Source organism: Phalacrocorax carbo, chromosome Z, assembly GCF_963921805.1.
Source record: "Phalacrocorax carbo chromosome Z, bPhaCar2.1, whole genome shotgun sequence".
In the NCBI taxonomy this organism is placed as follows: Eukaryota; Metazoa; Chordata; class Aves; order Suliformes; family Phalacrocoracidae; genus Phalacrocorax; species Phalacrocorax carbo.
Genome location: NC_087548.1, coordinates 18,250,603 through 18,266,704, shown reverse-complemented (window position 1 = coordinate 18,266,704; position 16,102 = coordinate 18,250,603). Strand labels below are relative to the sequence as shown.

The 16,102-nt window shown below is 39.2% G+C and overlaps 1 protein-coding gene across 2 annotated transcripts in view; it reads right to left on the bottom strand.

Annotated features, from left to right (window-relative positions):
• Nucleotides 1-402: 402 nt before the first annotated feature.
• NNT (nicotinamide nucleotide transhydrogenase) overlaps nt 403-16,102 on the bottom strand; it is a 47,011-nt gene continuing 31,311 nt past the window's right edge. For both annotated transcript variants that reach the window (XM_064438589.1, XM_064438590.1), the window contains exons 19-22: nt 14,867-14,948; nt 4,169-4,287; nt 3,097-3,212; nt 403-2,604 (exon numbers count right to left, since the gene is read on the bottom strand). In XM_064438589.1, coding sequence (XP_064294659.1) covers nt 2,455-2,604; nt 3,097-3,212; nt 4,169-4,287; nt 14,867-14,948 — 467 coding nt within the window. In that variant the 3' untranslated portion in view covers nt 403-2,454. The remainder of the gene's footprint in view (nt 2,605-3,096; nt 3,213-4,168; nt 4,288-14,866; nt 14,949-16,102) is intronic.

Sequence of the window (16,102 nt, the reverse complement as noted above, 5' to 3'; positions counted from 1 at the left end):
AAGAACTAAAGCCAACTAATATGGTGTCAGGCTCAAAGGGACAAGATCCATCTCACACCTCAACCAATGGAAAATGAAGTACTCAGCCAAGCTAGTTCTTACAGCTTTTTTTTTTTTTTTAAAGTCAAAAAGGGAACATATATTGGGATGAACTGCTTTCAGAAGTTGTCTAACCCTCTTCATTTACTAGAAGAGCTCATAGTGAAGTTGCTACGGTCAGGTGACATCAGTCATATTTAGAATGAATGAAGAACCACTCAAATTAAAAAAAGAAATATCCACATTTCACTACATTCTTAATCTCAATACCTTTTGGTCGCATTTTGATCTTCTAACTCCACAAAAGAATCTCAGGCTACTTATCTACTCAGGAAACATAACAGCAGACAAAAGAGACAGTGATCAATAAAGAAAAATAATCAAATTTTTATTAGCACTTCGACAATTACCTGCTGTTCCATGGTAAAGCACAGTGTTAGAAGATAACACTGGTACCTCTGATCCAATATAACAGTATGAGGTTTGTTTTTTTTTTTCCAAATACAAAGACAAGCTGAGTCTTATATTAGCTACTTATAAGCACAGACATGTTGCATACTGTAGTTAGATACTTCAAGTTTCACAAGACAAAACTTAATACTTAAGGGATGTTAAATCCCTTCAAATCCCCTTTTTGCTTAGCTAGGAGGGAGAGAGTTAGAGGATATTTCCTTGTCTTTCCCCTTCTCCCACTTACCTCCTATTTTTTGCAGCCCTAAAGGAAAAGTGGAATACAATGAAATCAAGAGGCCATACATGCTACATTCAAATACAGCTGCCACAATATTTTAAATTGAAATTTAATTACAAGTCTTTTTCTGCAGCGTGCAACATATTAATGCTTACATGACAACTTTTATTTCAAATTATATAAAAGAGATTTGCAAAAAGGGTAGTTTCTTTCACACATTGTTACATTTCTTAATGCATTACCTGTTCAAAGTCTGTGTTTTAAGTGATCTTCACATAAAAACAGAGGTAGCTAAGCAGAAGTACTGTATTTTACGAGGTCTCTAAACATGGTGTAATAAAATGTTTGTTCTATCAATCAAGATGGATTAATTTCAAGACTTACACTTCATAATAGTTTGTCTTCCTCAAATATGAATGCTTTCTAACACAAGTACAGCTATTCCTATTTAGGCTTCGTCACCATGGACAGTTGCTACATCATTATGGAAACATGATAAATTCTTTTTATTAGGCAAATATTTGAGTTCCACTCAAGTACACTTAACATAATAAAAACAAAACAGTAATCTATGTCGTAACTTAATTTAATTTTGCTGAACTTATTATGGGAATTTAACAGTGCTTTTAATTAGATTAGGGAGACGTCAAATAATCAAAACACTTGATTTTAAGTCTGGTATGTTTCTGTGCTGTCCAAACAATAGCTTATTTAGAAAAATTCTAATAAACTCCAGCATCTTAAATATGTTCAAAAGTGCCTTTCCCAGCATCAAAAAATTGTTAATTCAGAAAGCATCACTAAATTATAAGTAGCAAATACCATTAAAAGTCTAAGTGAACATAAAATGAAACACTGTGGTCCAAATTCTGTGAACAGATCAGATATGCAAGATGTTCTGCCTGTGCAGAACTGAACCATATTTTTCCTCAGACATTTAAAAAGGCAACGACTGGAAAAAGACAGAGAATTTAGTAACTGCTTAGAAGAGTTAAGCAGTGCAAGTAAGTGTACATTTCCTTATCAGGCTTGAAGATCACTTGGTAGGTCCCTGAAATCCTGTGTTTTGTTTTATATAATGTAAGTGGGCACTCCAAAAAAGTGGAACCATATTTTAAAGAAAAGGAACTTTCCTAACATGTTCCTTATTCACAGCATCCATACAATCCACAAAATAAACTACTCAATTTTTCTATAGAGATATAACAGAACATTATGATTAGAATCTCAAATCATGTAAGCATCTATTTGCATCTGCTTGCATCTGTTTGTGATTTTGCTTTAGGTTTTGATTAAATAAATAGCTGTTTAGTCCACACTGGCCAAAGGACAGCTTTGATAAGACAGAATACAATTTTGGCACAGTATTTTTTAGTGAATTTCCGTGACAGAAGTACAGACAGTTAGGAGGAAGAAGCCAATAACTACTTAAGATGACCACAAGTTATTAGCTCCTGCTTCTAACAGCTCAATGTTAACCTTAAAAAGCACATTTTCATTTTTTAATGCATTGCCTCATGGGAGATTTAGTTTTAAGGGCTAATGTGTCCATCCTTTCATAAAAGCCTGCATTCCCTGACTGAACTACATCTCCTAGGAGTCAATGCAGTCTTCACCAAAGGCTGGCTGCATTATGACAGTAAGAGATTCTTCCAACTCTCGTTTTCCATGGCCTCTGTAACAAAACTGTAGTCACAATCGTGAGTGGAATATAAAATCAGTATTTAGCTTTGATATGATTCCCTGACTTTTGCTTGCAGGGCATCACAAGTCTTCTTAGCATCTCCCAACAACATGGCAGTATTGGGTTTGTAGAAGATTGGATTATCCACCGCTGCATAACCAACTCCCAAAGATCTCTTCATTACAATGACCTGCACATAAAGAGTTCACGTTTGAAACAGCAAAAACCAACCACCACCACCACCCTCAAAGACAACACAAAAACAGCCTCTACAAAGGGAGAGGAAGAGAGATCCCTGGCCAAAATAGGGTGTTCACTGATACAAAACTGTATTTCAAACTTTAATATAGCACAAAAAATTGATATCCAGATCATAATTTATGCTAACCACGTTTTAGTAGAAGCTCTTTCATTGGTCTTTTCTACTGCAGTCATCATTAGTCTTGCTAAAGCACTTGCTGATGATTATAAAATCATGAATACTGCATCACACTTGTATAGTACTAGACTGTTTTGTTGGACACCTTGCAGAAAAGGTTCTCATTGAAACCGATGAAGAACCAAACTACCAACACAATCAAAACTACCAAGAGTAGGAGAATCTTGTTAGCTTTTCCTATAAACAGTGTTTTTAAAAACATGCTACGTAAAGTAGGTGCTAACACAACTCTGTTAATCTCACCTGTTTGGACTTCCAGACCTCGAGAACTGGCATTCCAGCTATGATAGAGTTCGGATCTTCCTGAGCTGCTGAATTAACTGTATCATTTGCACCAATTACAAGGACCAAGTCAGTTTCTGCAGCAAGACAAAGAAAATAAAACTGATTAAAAATTATGTGAAACCTGAACACTGAGGCTGATGCACAATTTTGTAATAAATCTGATCTCTACAGCAGAATAACCCCTTATAGAAAGCACTCTACATTTACAGTCACTTCATCCACACATACTTTACAAGCTTATCAGGCAAGTTACATAAACCAACTACCTCTAGCAAACTGCAAGCATCTACAACCCCATTCCAAGGGACTCATTAGACCCCTCTGCTGCACAAATGTTAAATCCTTTGATATTTAAATGTGGTTTTTTACACACATAGTACCATCACCTTCAAATTTCTTTGTGCCTGGCTTTTTCTTTGAATATTCTTTCAAAAAACTTCTTACCAGCAACTTTCTGATTTTTAAATAAAGATGTAAGAAAGCAAGAAGTTGTCTGTACAGTGCTATACTGGTTTGCAAGACATGACAGGGTCAAGTCATCCACAACACCTGACCTAAAGAAGAAATAGTATTTTTTCTGTACAGAGCAGTTACAGGGATAAAAAAAGACAAAGCATTTGTCATTTATTTCACAGCTACAAGCAATTTAAAAACTTTTCTCTTGGTTCTGGAGGAAACAAGTTTCACAGCCCTGTTTAACCTCCTTTCAATATCTACTCTTTTCTGTACTCCTGCATTCAATATTTCCCTTTGCTTTACCTGTTGGTACTCTCTGCTTCTCAGTTTTCTGCTTCTGGGTCAGGCTGTTTCTTGTATTCTCTGTGCTCACTTGCCATCAACTAGGAGAGCACTCAGACTACAAAAGAAAGACCGCTGCTCCTCTACAGCAGTATCACAACAAGCACAAAGAGAAACTGAATGGCCTGACTGAAATTTTTTGTTTTTAAAATCCTTGTGTGATGTAAAAACAGAGTCAAACACTGACAAGATCAAATCCAAACTACCGGAAATGTACAGCACACATGCTAACCTGGGAAGTCTTCGTTGATCTCATCCATTTCCAGTACAATATCATACGGAACACCAGCTTCTGCTAGGAGTACGTTCAGCTGACCAGGCATACGGCCAGCCACAGGGTGAATACCAAACCTAACAGGAAAGAAAGTCCAACCCCATTAATACGTACTGACCACTCTGTTTTATACAGTAAAATGGCCACCTGTGACCTACAAAGCTGAGAAGTATAAGCACACATATGGATTAATAAAAAAAAATTTTCCCCTGCACTGTTGCAGGGAACTGAGTGCATGGGAAAGGGAAAAAGGCCTGTAGATTTGACTCTTTGCTTGGACAGCACCTGTTCCTTTCCTGCAAAGTTACAAATATGACACAACAGGTATACAAAAGAATATGCTCATTTCTCAGTAAAACTTAAGTAGTTAGGGGTACATTTTCAATCCTTCCATCATAAGAAGACTCCTTCAGAAAGTTGTTGCATCTGCAGAGTGACTTTGGAGAGCCTGCTGGACACCTCTAGTGACAACACAGAAGGGACTCGTGGCCAGAAATGTCTGGGAACACATCACTGCAAGACAGACCAACAGAGTAAATTTTCCACCCAGCAACACCTTATACCAAAAAGCTTTTCTTTAATAACTTTTGAAAGTAGTAGGACTATTTCTTGGCCGCCTGAGCACACTGCTGGCTCGTGTTCAGCCAGCTGTCAACCAGCACCCCCAGGTTCTTTTCCTCCAGGCAGCTTTCCAGCCACTCCTCCCCAAGCCTGTAGCGTTGCATGGGGTTGTTGTGACCCAAGTGCAGGACTCGACATTTAGCCTTGTTGAATCTCATACCGTTGGCTCCAGCCCAACAACCCAGCCTGTCCAGGTCCCTCTGTAGGGCCTTCCTGCCCCCCAGCAGATCGACACTTCCACCCAGCTTGGTGTCATCTGCAAACTTGCTGAGGGTGCACTCAATCCCCTCATCCAGACCATCAACAAAGATATTGAACAGGACCAGCCCCAACACTGAGCCCTGGGAAACATCACTCGTGACCAGCCAACAACTGGATTTGACTCCATTCACCACCACTCTGGGCTCGGCCGTCCAGCCAGTTTTTAACCCAGTGCACAGTGCACTTGTCCAAGCCATGAGCAGCCAGCTTCTCCAGGACAATGCTGTGGGAGATAGTGTCAAAGTCCTTATTAAAGTCCAAGTAGACAACGTCCACAGCCTTTCCCTCATCCACTAAGCAGGTCACCTTATCATAGAAGGAGACCAGGTTAGTGAGGCAGGACCTCCCTTTCATAAACCCATGCTGGCTGAGCCCGATCCCCTGGTTGTCCCGCACGTGCTGCGTAATGGCATTCAAGACCATCTGCTCCATGACCTTTCCCAGCACCGAGGTCAGGTGACAGGCCTGTAGTTCCCCGGAACCTCCTTCCGACCCTCCTTGTAGAGGGGCGTCACATTCGCTAGTTTCCAGTCGTCTGGGACCTTCCCGGTTGACCAGGACTGCTGACAAATGATGGAGAGTGGCTTGGCGAGCTCCTCTGCCAGCTCCCTCAGTACCCTCGGGTGGATCCCATCCGGCCCCATGGACTTGTGAACATCCAGGTGAAGCAGCAGGTCGGTGACTGCCACGTCTTCAACAACTGGGACTTCATTCTGCATACTAGCTCCATCTCCCAGTACAGGGGCCTGACAACCCTGAGGATGACCAGTCTGACTATTAAAGACTGAGGCAAAGAAAGCATTAAGTACCGCAGCCTTCTCCTCATCTTTCGTGGCAAGGTTACCTTCTGCATCCAACAAAGGAGGGAGATTCTCCCTGGCCCTCCCTGTGTCACTGGTGCATTTATAAAAACATTTTTTGTTATCTTTAACGGTGGCAGCCAGTTTAAGTTCCAGCTGGGCCTTCGCCTTCCTAATCTTTTCCCTGCATAACCTCACAACATCCTTGTAGTCCTCCTGAGTCACCTGCCCCTTCTTCCAAAGGCGATAAGCTCTCCTTTTTTTCTTGAGTTCCAGCCAAAGCTCACTATTCAGCCAAGCTGGTCTTCTCCACCGCCTGCTCGACATATGGCACAAGGGGACAGCCTGCTCCTGCACCTTTGAGACTTCCTTCTTTACAAACATCAGCCTTCCTGGACTCCTTTGCCCTTCAGGACTGCCTCTGTTAACCAGACGCCTTCACAATCCAAAGTCTGCCCTTCTGAAGTCCAGGGTAGCGGTTTTGATGACTCCCTTCCTTACTTCTCCAAGAATCAAAAACTCTATCATGTCATGCTCGCTGAGCCCAAGACAGCCTCCAACCACCACATCACCCATCAGGCCTTCTCTGTTCGTAAACAGCAGGTCCAGCGGGGCACCTCCCCTGGTTGGCTCGCTTACCACCTGCGTCAGGAAGTTATCTCCCACACACTCCAGGAACCTCCGAGACTGCTTTCTCTCTGCTGTGTTGTATTTCCAGCAGATATCTGGTAAGTTGAAGTCTCCCATGAGAACAAGAGCTAGAGATTGTGAGACTTCAGCCAACTGCTTATACAGTACTTCATGTCTCTTCATCCCACCAGGATGTCTGCCTTATTGGCCTTCCCCCTGATCCTTACCCATAAGCACTCAACCTTATCATTGCTGTTGTTCAGTTCTAGACAGTCAAAACACTCTCTAACATACAAGGCTACCCTTCCACCTCTCCTTCCTTGCCTGTCCCTTCTAAAGAGCTTGTAGCCATCCATTGCAGCGCTCCAGTTGTGTGAATCATCCCACCATGTTTCCGTGATGGCGACCACATCATAGTTTCCCTGGGACACAATGGCTTCCAGCTCCTCCCATTTATTGCCCATAAATTCCCACTGCTGCGTGAATTAGTGTAAATGCACTTCAGTTGATCTATGGATCTCATCTCCAACACAGGCATGCCACCCCTAGGCTCATCCCTAGCAAGCCTGGTTTTATCCCCTTCCCCCTTCATACCTAATTTAAAGCCCTCTCAACGAGGCCTGCTAACTCCTGAGCCAGAATCCTTTTCCCCCCTTTGCAACACGTGAACCCCATCTGACTCCAGCAGGCCCAGTGCCATGTAAACTGCCTCATGATCAAAAAAAACCAAAATTCCACCGCTGGCACCAGCCTCTGAGCCACGTGTTAATGAGATGGGACTTCCTTTCCGTATGCCTCCCAGCTACCAACAGGATGGAGGAAAACCCTACCTGCACTCCTGATCCTTCAAGTAATCACCCCAGTTCTCTATTAAGTCCCTTTTGATTGTCTTTGCACTTCTCTCAGCTACCTCATCACTGCTGACCTGAACAACCTCTAGCGGATAATCATTGGATGCTTTTACCAGCCTAAGTGCAAGTACCACAGAGTAAATGAACTGGCTACAACATAACACTCTTCATGAAAAGGCCAAAAGACTGCAGCCTTCCTGAAGCAAAACCACTCCTAGACCTAGAAATACCCTTGGCAAATGACCTTATTTACTCAGGTATCTCTAGAGTATGGGTGATTATCACAGGCTAACACTCCCAACAGAAGAATTAGGAGGAACTCTAGGCACAAGACAATGCTTTGCTGAATTAGGTTAACATGCCACTTTATTTTCATGATTGATCTTAGGAGGAAAAAAAAAAAAAAAGAGGAGGAGTGAGAAGGAGGAGAACTAAGAAGCTATACCTGTTTAAGCATAATAATTTAAGAAATATTTTCAGAACAGCTCAAAACCAACAAAGAGAAGACACACTTCCTATGAGTTACTACAAATTCAGACACATACAGGGTGGGGGGGGTGTTAAGACATGTGTGTAGTTCTGTAAGAGTAAAAACCTGACAAACTTCAGAACAAGACGTTAAACTTGTTTATATGCAACTCCCAAAGACATATTTTGGTTAGAAGCAAATCTATTTATTGGGGGGAGATTGTACTCTTCTGCTCATGTACTGGCCCTAAATAAACGAGGCAGATCAATGTCTACTGTCCTGTGCATTTTTTGTCTTTCCAGTCTGGAGCTATCACCAAATGTAATCCTGACACAAGCACACCAGAAATGCCTCAGGTGAATGTTGCATATAGCAGATGTTAACTATTTAATAAGAAAGCCTACCTGTACTTTGGAAAAGACAGAAAATACCCAAGAGAAAACTGTGAATTCTTGGATTTTTGAACAGAAATTTCTGAGCAGAAATTCAAGTGAGTCAGGAATGCAATAAAAGGACTTCAGACTTCTTCAGAAAGGAGGGAAAGATTGATAAATCAACTTGCCATGACAAAGGGATTGTCACATACTTCCATTTTCAACTCCACTGCAATGGAAGTGGATAACACATCACTGACGGTCCGTAAGTCACAGTCCAATTAACACAGATCACTTGTGAATTTAACACTGTACAAATACATCCTTAAAAGGGCAACTGAGCACTCCATCAGCAAGACAACACTAAGACAATGCAAAGATGAGACAATTAGAACTCCAGAAACAAAATCAAGGGCATATGATTAATACATGTGATACTAGATATACCACAATTTTAAGCTCTAGGTCAAACACCAGGATAAAAGCTAGCTTTCAAAGAAATGCCTATAAAGAAAAAAGATAATATATTGTATTCAGCTAGTAAACATTTGGGATCCAGTTGCAAAGGATAATACCTAGAATCAGAAAAAGGAGAGCAAATATATAGGGCAAAACATTAACAGCTTATGTTTCACACCACTCAGTAATATAAACCATATGAAGTACTGCAGCTAGTCCTAAAGTGTATCTAATTCAATCACTTGCAGTACAGTAGGAGGACTCTTATTCTGAAGTACACTTGAGAAAACCCATCACTTCTCTGGCAGTGAAAATACTTTTTCCAACAAAATTCTCTTTTGTTTCAAATAAAATTATTTGAACCTCTTTGTGACCAAAGCTGTTTTGGCAATATACAAAACAGAATACTCGTGAGGTTTCTGTTAAATACTATATAGATATACAATTCTTATTTCAAGGGCTGGTAAGCGAAAATTTAAGCTGCCAAGAGAACGAAATTCACATTTAACTTCACTATCCCTGGCAAGAGGCAAAGAAAAAAGAAAACAAAGGAACAAATCTTCATTCAGGAAGTTATGGCATCAACTATCAGTAGTTAGAGACTTCTGACAGACCCTGCTTAAAACCACATACTGCATATTCACAAAGCTTGAGAAAGCTGCTCATACAAAAGGTTTTTGGACAAATATTGAAGTGACTTCCAGAAGTCTGCTTCTAAGAGCCTGTTAACCAAATATGACAGTAGCCTGTCAGTACCTCTTGAAACTGGATGTGCAAATGTGTCTGAAAGAATCATAAAAAATATGCACCTCTCTAAGACTTTTGTTATTTCACAATATAAGTCCTACATATATCTGGAGTGAAATTAGCCTATCCAAGTGAATGCAGAATTCACGTAAGAATGGAAAAGAGATACCTAAAATCCTTGACGGCTCATAACATGTCTAATAAAAGCTGTGTATCTTGCTCCTGACTCATAACAGCAGCAGTTCTTCAAAGCTATGTGCATTATGACAGAAATATTTTGTCACATATGCTCTCCTACATGTTCAAAGTATGAACCTCATTCAAATCTGAAAATTCAAAACACAGATGAATTTTAAAGGGACATGTTTTATGGTAAAAATGTTTTAAGTGAAAAATTGCTAAGTTTCTTTGATATGCTTTTAATATCAGTTGTGCAGGAACTCCCTTAGGTTGGTTGGTTGGTTTTTAAATCAAGCAGAAATCTTACACTCCTTTGACTTTCTGTTTGTATAACATTAAGTTTTCAGTCTACATATACTTTACCCATAAAGATTCACAATCATGCCGTGCCTGACTTGAACATTATTCACCAGGAGTTTTTTCTCTTGACCCTGGCTGTGTAACATGGGACTTCCTTATCACCTCCAATTGTCAGATACACTGAAGTGAGCACATACCTCCTTGCTACTACATTTTCTTACCTAAACAGCACAAGTACCAGGCAAGACTATTCAGCCTTTTTCATCAGCCTCTTTCAGATACTTCTTAGCTTTATAAAGACAACACAGCACACTGAAAAAATAGTTCCTATTTTGAACCCTTTCTTATAATACAAAGAGTGCAACATTTTCTTTTAAATTTAGACTAAAAATCTGAAACTTCCAACTTACACGTCGTATCTAGGAGAGCACTTTAAGCACAGAAAACATTTAAATGCAGAGGGAAAATGTTACTTGAACTAGTATGAAGGTAATTAGAGTAGTGTGAACAACACGACTACTACATGAAAAATTACTTTAAAATCTCTGAATGGAAATTACTTTTTATGCAGTTCATAAAGTCAGCATCTATCGTTATTACAAATGGCCAGATAACATCCCTGTAATCAATACTGAAAGAGCTAGCACCTACCTAACCCAATGCAGAAATGTTTCAAGATCACTTCATCCATATAAAGATAGGATTCCTGTCATTATGCCAAAGCTGGACAGAGTGATACAAGTAAGTAGCATCTGGCAGGTGCCTAATCTAGCTTACTCAACACTTCAGAAGCTGTCTATACAGAATGATTTGCGTAAGGGTTTCACCTCCTCTTCCCTCTCCCCGTTCACTTTATTTGTGTTTTGACACCTCTCCATCTCTATTTTCAGTACAGACAATAATCTGTTATTCAAGGTAACAGGAAGAAAAAAAAAAACCTATATAAACTGAGAAGTGCATAATTCAGATATTCTACAGCTTGAATCCTGTGATATAACAACAGCTGCAGTGTAGCACGACTTGTAAGTATCACAGTATAATGCTCTCATCACACATTATAGATGACTATGTAGATTACTATCAAAGCCTATAGCTAGCTTAGGCCTGGTGTCATGCCCGAGGCAACGTGTCCCCAGAAACAGGACTTCAGTATGGACTAAGCTCAGAAGCTCTGCTGCAGTCAGGTCAGTTAACTTTAAACTGATTTAAATTACTTAAATTAAGCATGCTTAAGTAAAGCTTGGTACTGGCTCCCTATTTCCAACCACTATGGTTTATCACAGCAGGGGCAAGATTCAAATACATGTCACAGGCCTTAGCTCAATGCAGTAACCCTCCAAAGAATGCAAATACAGGGGAGAAAGAAGAGCTTGCCTCCACAAAGCATCACAAACTGACCTATTAAGGTCACCCAGAGCTGAACTCACCCACATGGAACCAATGACATGCCTACAATACACGGCCGAGCAGCATACAGCTATAGCTGCATCCTTGCAGAAGCAAATCAGGTACAGCAAGGTTTGCTAGTGCCTAGGTACACCAATATGACACTTGAGCTAACAGATCTGCTGGGCTCCATTTGTCCCTTCATCTGCAGCATTAATAATTCAGAACCCACCCAGTTAATTTGACTATAAGAAACAAACTAAGAACTGACGTACGAATACACACTTAGCATCTTCCTAGTTAGCATACTGCAAGTTTCTAGAAACTTGCATCAACACACATTGTTCTTATGCTGCCATTCACCAGTGACAGTAATTTCTATCTTATGCATGCCTGAGCTATGCAGCATGTTAAGACTGGTTAGGACAGCACCTTTACAGCTCCTCCTTTAAAATTCTTCTAGATTTCTTTGTAGAGTAACAAAGAATAATGACTGTTTATTATATTAATTGATATAAATAAATATTAACTATATTAAATCTAAATATTAATATATATAATTAAACAACTGCAATTAATCTGTTATATTCATTAAGTTGTAGATAAACATGTAAGGAACTCATCCACATATTCTGTTACTCAAAAAGCAATTAGAAAAAAGGGGGCGGGGGGGGGGGACAGCACACAAACCGACAGAACCCTAAACACATTTGATCAGAGTTCAGCCATAGGGGTAACAATAAAAATCCAAAAATGCAGGTCAAACACTAAATCCATGTTATCACATTTTTAAAAATGTAAGAAACCCATGTTTCCATGTGCTCAAATGTAATTGGATTCTCCAGCATCAAAAGACAGAAATCCAAGTCCTTCAACATATGTACCTATAAGAGTTAGGTTAGAAAAAACCCAAACCAAAACACTAATGTATTAGCAACTAATTTGAAAGGCTGTTAAAGAGGTAATCTGTAACTATGAGTTTTAATTAAAAGTTGGTTTTCTGATGAGTTAGATTTATAAAGTCTAAACAAAGCACAAGAGTCCTTTCACCCTGCAATGCATTTTTCTCATCAAGAATTTCTTACTATGCAGGAAAACAAAACACATTGATACAAAAAAAATCTTAGGAAAGTCATACTATGGCAATAGCTAAGATAGTTAACTTGATGGGGACATGGACAGCATCAATTACCCATACACATACAAAAATGTATACCATTTTAAACTGTACTATAGTACTATAGAATAATCATATCTATATATAGGATTGCTATAGAAGACAATTTAATTATATAGAAGAAATCAGAAATTCAAACTAGGGGCCTACAAAAAACACAGCATGTGGCTGAAGAACTTCGGTAAGGTGAGAACTTTCAACAATTTACTCAGTTATAACTTTGCAGAAATACGACACCAGTTGTAGAACAAGCATTTCTTTTCCAAGGCCAATGGATTCTGGGGATGATGGGATTTAGCCTGTGAAAAGTTTTGTTGTTTTATCCATCCGTAACAAGGGAGAGCTATAATGAAGGCTCAACAATATCCAGCTTTCTATGTCATCCTACTAATGCATTAAAGATGTGATCTGCTGCAAGACCATGTCAAGTAAGCAATGATGTTAGCTATGCAATTTAATAACTAAAACAGTCTAGAGTTTCCAAACTCTCCCGTATTTCTAAATTTAAACCGTAGTCAAAGGTTATGCATCATGTTATATAATGTGCGCTCTTCACTGAGAATGTTATGGCTATAGGCAAAGTAAATGAAAACAACAGCTCCTCCAGGTCAGTTGTGAGCCATGAAGCAAAGAAAGACCATATGACAGACACAATTTTTCTTGGCACAGTATGGGCATTACAAATTGATGACAATCATATGTCCATGCTGGCATCTCTCCACAGCGGATGTGTGAGAGTGTCACTACATCTGGATGGTGAGCACACTAGGGTCCCGAGGCACTCCAGGCCTACTGAAACCAGAGGGACAGCAGCTGCACTCAATGAACACCGTGGGAGCTCCACAAAGTGATGAAAGGCCTGAATTACCACAAACTGTAAATACAGATTTATTTCATTAAAACACTAGGTAACCGCTGCAGTGATCCCCTCCTGAAACTGAGTAATTTCAAGTATAAGTCACTTATTTCAAGGATTCATTCACATTTCCCCCCTGCAAAGCCAACATAAAAGACAAAACCAATAATCTTTTAGATCACCAAGGTGGATAAAAAAAATAAAGCTCATCCCCACAGAGGCACTGAAAGGAAAGCCAAAAGCACACAACCCTGTCATCACATTAGCCAAGAAAGGTTCTTTGCTGCACAACTAATGGGTCTTCAAAATTTTTAGAGGCAAGGTAGTCTGTGGATTTTTAACCTAAGAAGGGCATCTAACATTACAGTGTGGTTAATTCTTTTCAGCATTGTTTCAAACATGCCAATCAGAATTGGATGTTACTATCTGGGGAGGTTTATAGATATATATATACACAGGCACACACACAAATCTTGCTGTGTAGTAATAAGCATTACTTCTATTAATGCAAGTTAGTTATCCCAGGAAAAAAAAATAAGTCCTATGTTATTTGTGCAGAGGCTCCTGCCTGATCTACTTCTCTTCATACCACACTGACCCCAGCAAACACTTCTCCATACTGCAGGAGGCTCTCTTTTTTTTGCCTAGGAGTCTCAACTATTCCCATTGCTCCCCTTTAACTATTCCCGAAGTTTCACAAGCAGAGAGGACCATTTCCTTAGCAAATTAGGGCTTAAATAAACTTCAAACCTATTTAGCCTCGTAAACAATCCCTCTTAATGGAGACTTCTCTAGGAGGCAATTCAAAGCACATAAATTAGGCCTGCGCTTTCTCCCCATTGATTACAAGCATAAAGAAAGACTATTCTCCCTGCTTTCCCTGCACTGAAGTCAGCTGCTGTGATTACTACTCACAATAATGTATTTCCACAAAGTGGTTGTTTTCACAGAGCTCCCCAACCTCCATCTTTAGAAGAGGCTGCTTCCTGTTCTCTTGAACACAATACAAAAGGCTACATTAAAGTTTTATTTGTCAAAAAACTTCATGGCTTGTTTTGTAGAAAAGTACTACTATATCTAAAAGCAGAGCACATGTATCTAAAGGAGCTAACTTATCTTCCAAAAAAGTAAAATTTTGTTGGTACAATAAGGTATTACCTTTTAAAGCCATTCTTTTTAACAGAACTTCAGCATGACACCAAACAAAACCAAACCAAACCAAACAAAACAAAAAATATTCTCCAACTGCTGGGGCTACTTCCAAAAAACCAAATTGAATGAGAGTATAAAAAAATAAGGGATCTTCATTCCCTAAAATCATTAAAAGGCAGAAATACGTTTCACACTAAAGCACAAAATTCCTTGATATTCAGCTACAGGTTAGTGACTAAAGCATTCCTCCAGCTAGTACTTCTGAGAGAGAGATCAGCATAGTAATGACTGCTGAAAGAAAAATTAAATGAGACCACAGATTTGTAGTGATTTTAATGGAATGAAAAAAAAAAACCCAAACCTGTAATAGTTTTCATCAAGGAAAGCACTTACCTAACATTTTTCCCTTGTTCTCTCAACATCTTCACCAGATCAGCTATGGGGTACTGAGCTTTTGCTGCACACAAACCATAACCTGAAAAAATTTCCATATTTTAAAGCTATTTTACTGTTGCAGTGGAGACAGAATAGTTACAGACAGTAAGTGTACTTCCCACACAAACAGAAGCTCTCATAATTAAAAATAAATACACAAATTTTATGTGTATCTCATATATATCTCAGACTCTCAGCTTTTGGGTCTCCTGACCACTAACAGTGTAGTGGTTCAACCAGTCAAACTACACAAGTAACTTATTTCAGCTTAACAAAAACACGTTTCTTTCTCTGTCAGAAAAGGATGTTTCAGACAGGTACACTGAAAAATTGATAAAGAAGCCACCATCAGGTTAATTCACCACCATATCCTCAAAAAAATAGCAGATTTGCATAATGCAAATCTAGTAGCTGAATATGGCTGTTAGCAGCAAATAATCTTTTCAGTCTGTCTGAATTAATCATCAGATCAGTAATGCCCAGAATGAAAATCCTGAGTATATATTATTAATGGTATCCTCAGGGTTTGACCACAGGAACAAGAGGCAAATTCCTTGAAGATGTTTGCAAGCTTTGTTGGAAACAAAGGTAACTTTCCAAATTAGAACCCTACCTCACTGATGTTTTCATTTAAGCCAAAGCAAAAAGAAAGACCACTTTGTTTTTTAGCATTCTTCTCATTCCAATGCTAAAATAAATTTAACACAATAGCCCTGCCATTCATTCAAGGGAAAACAAGTCTTAAGCTACTCCCTACCTGACCTCTCCCAACTGGGAATGTGCTATTGAACCATATGAGCCCACAGCCAAGTTAATAGTTACAGACAACTCAGGGTTTTGGTCTTCAGGGTTTTTTCTACTTTAATTACAGTATTTACTGTATACTAACTACATTTAAGATGTTTTTCTGTCTTTGTTTTATTAAAACAATACAGAATTGAGCAAGTAGATGAGAAGCATAAACAAAATTCTCTCTTTCAGTAACTTAAAAGACAGATATTTTGTTATTAGGACCACTGGTACTGTGGTAGTGCTTGGAAACTCACACCACAAGAGCTGTACACAAAATTAACTGTAAACATAATTTACAAAAGAGTCTTTATCCTGAAGAATTTAAAACCTAAATAAATAGGACAAAGTTTGAAAAGACACACATAAGGAAAAATAAAGTGCCATACACATGTCTACACAAAG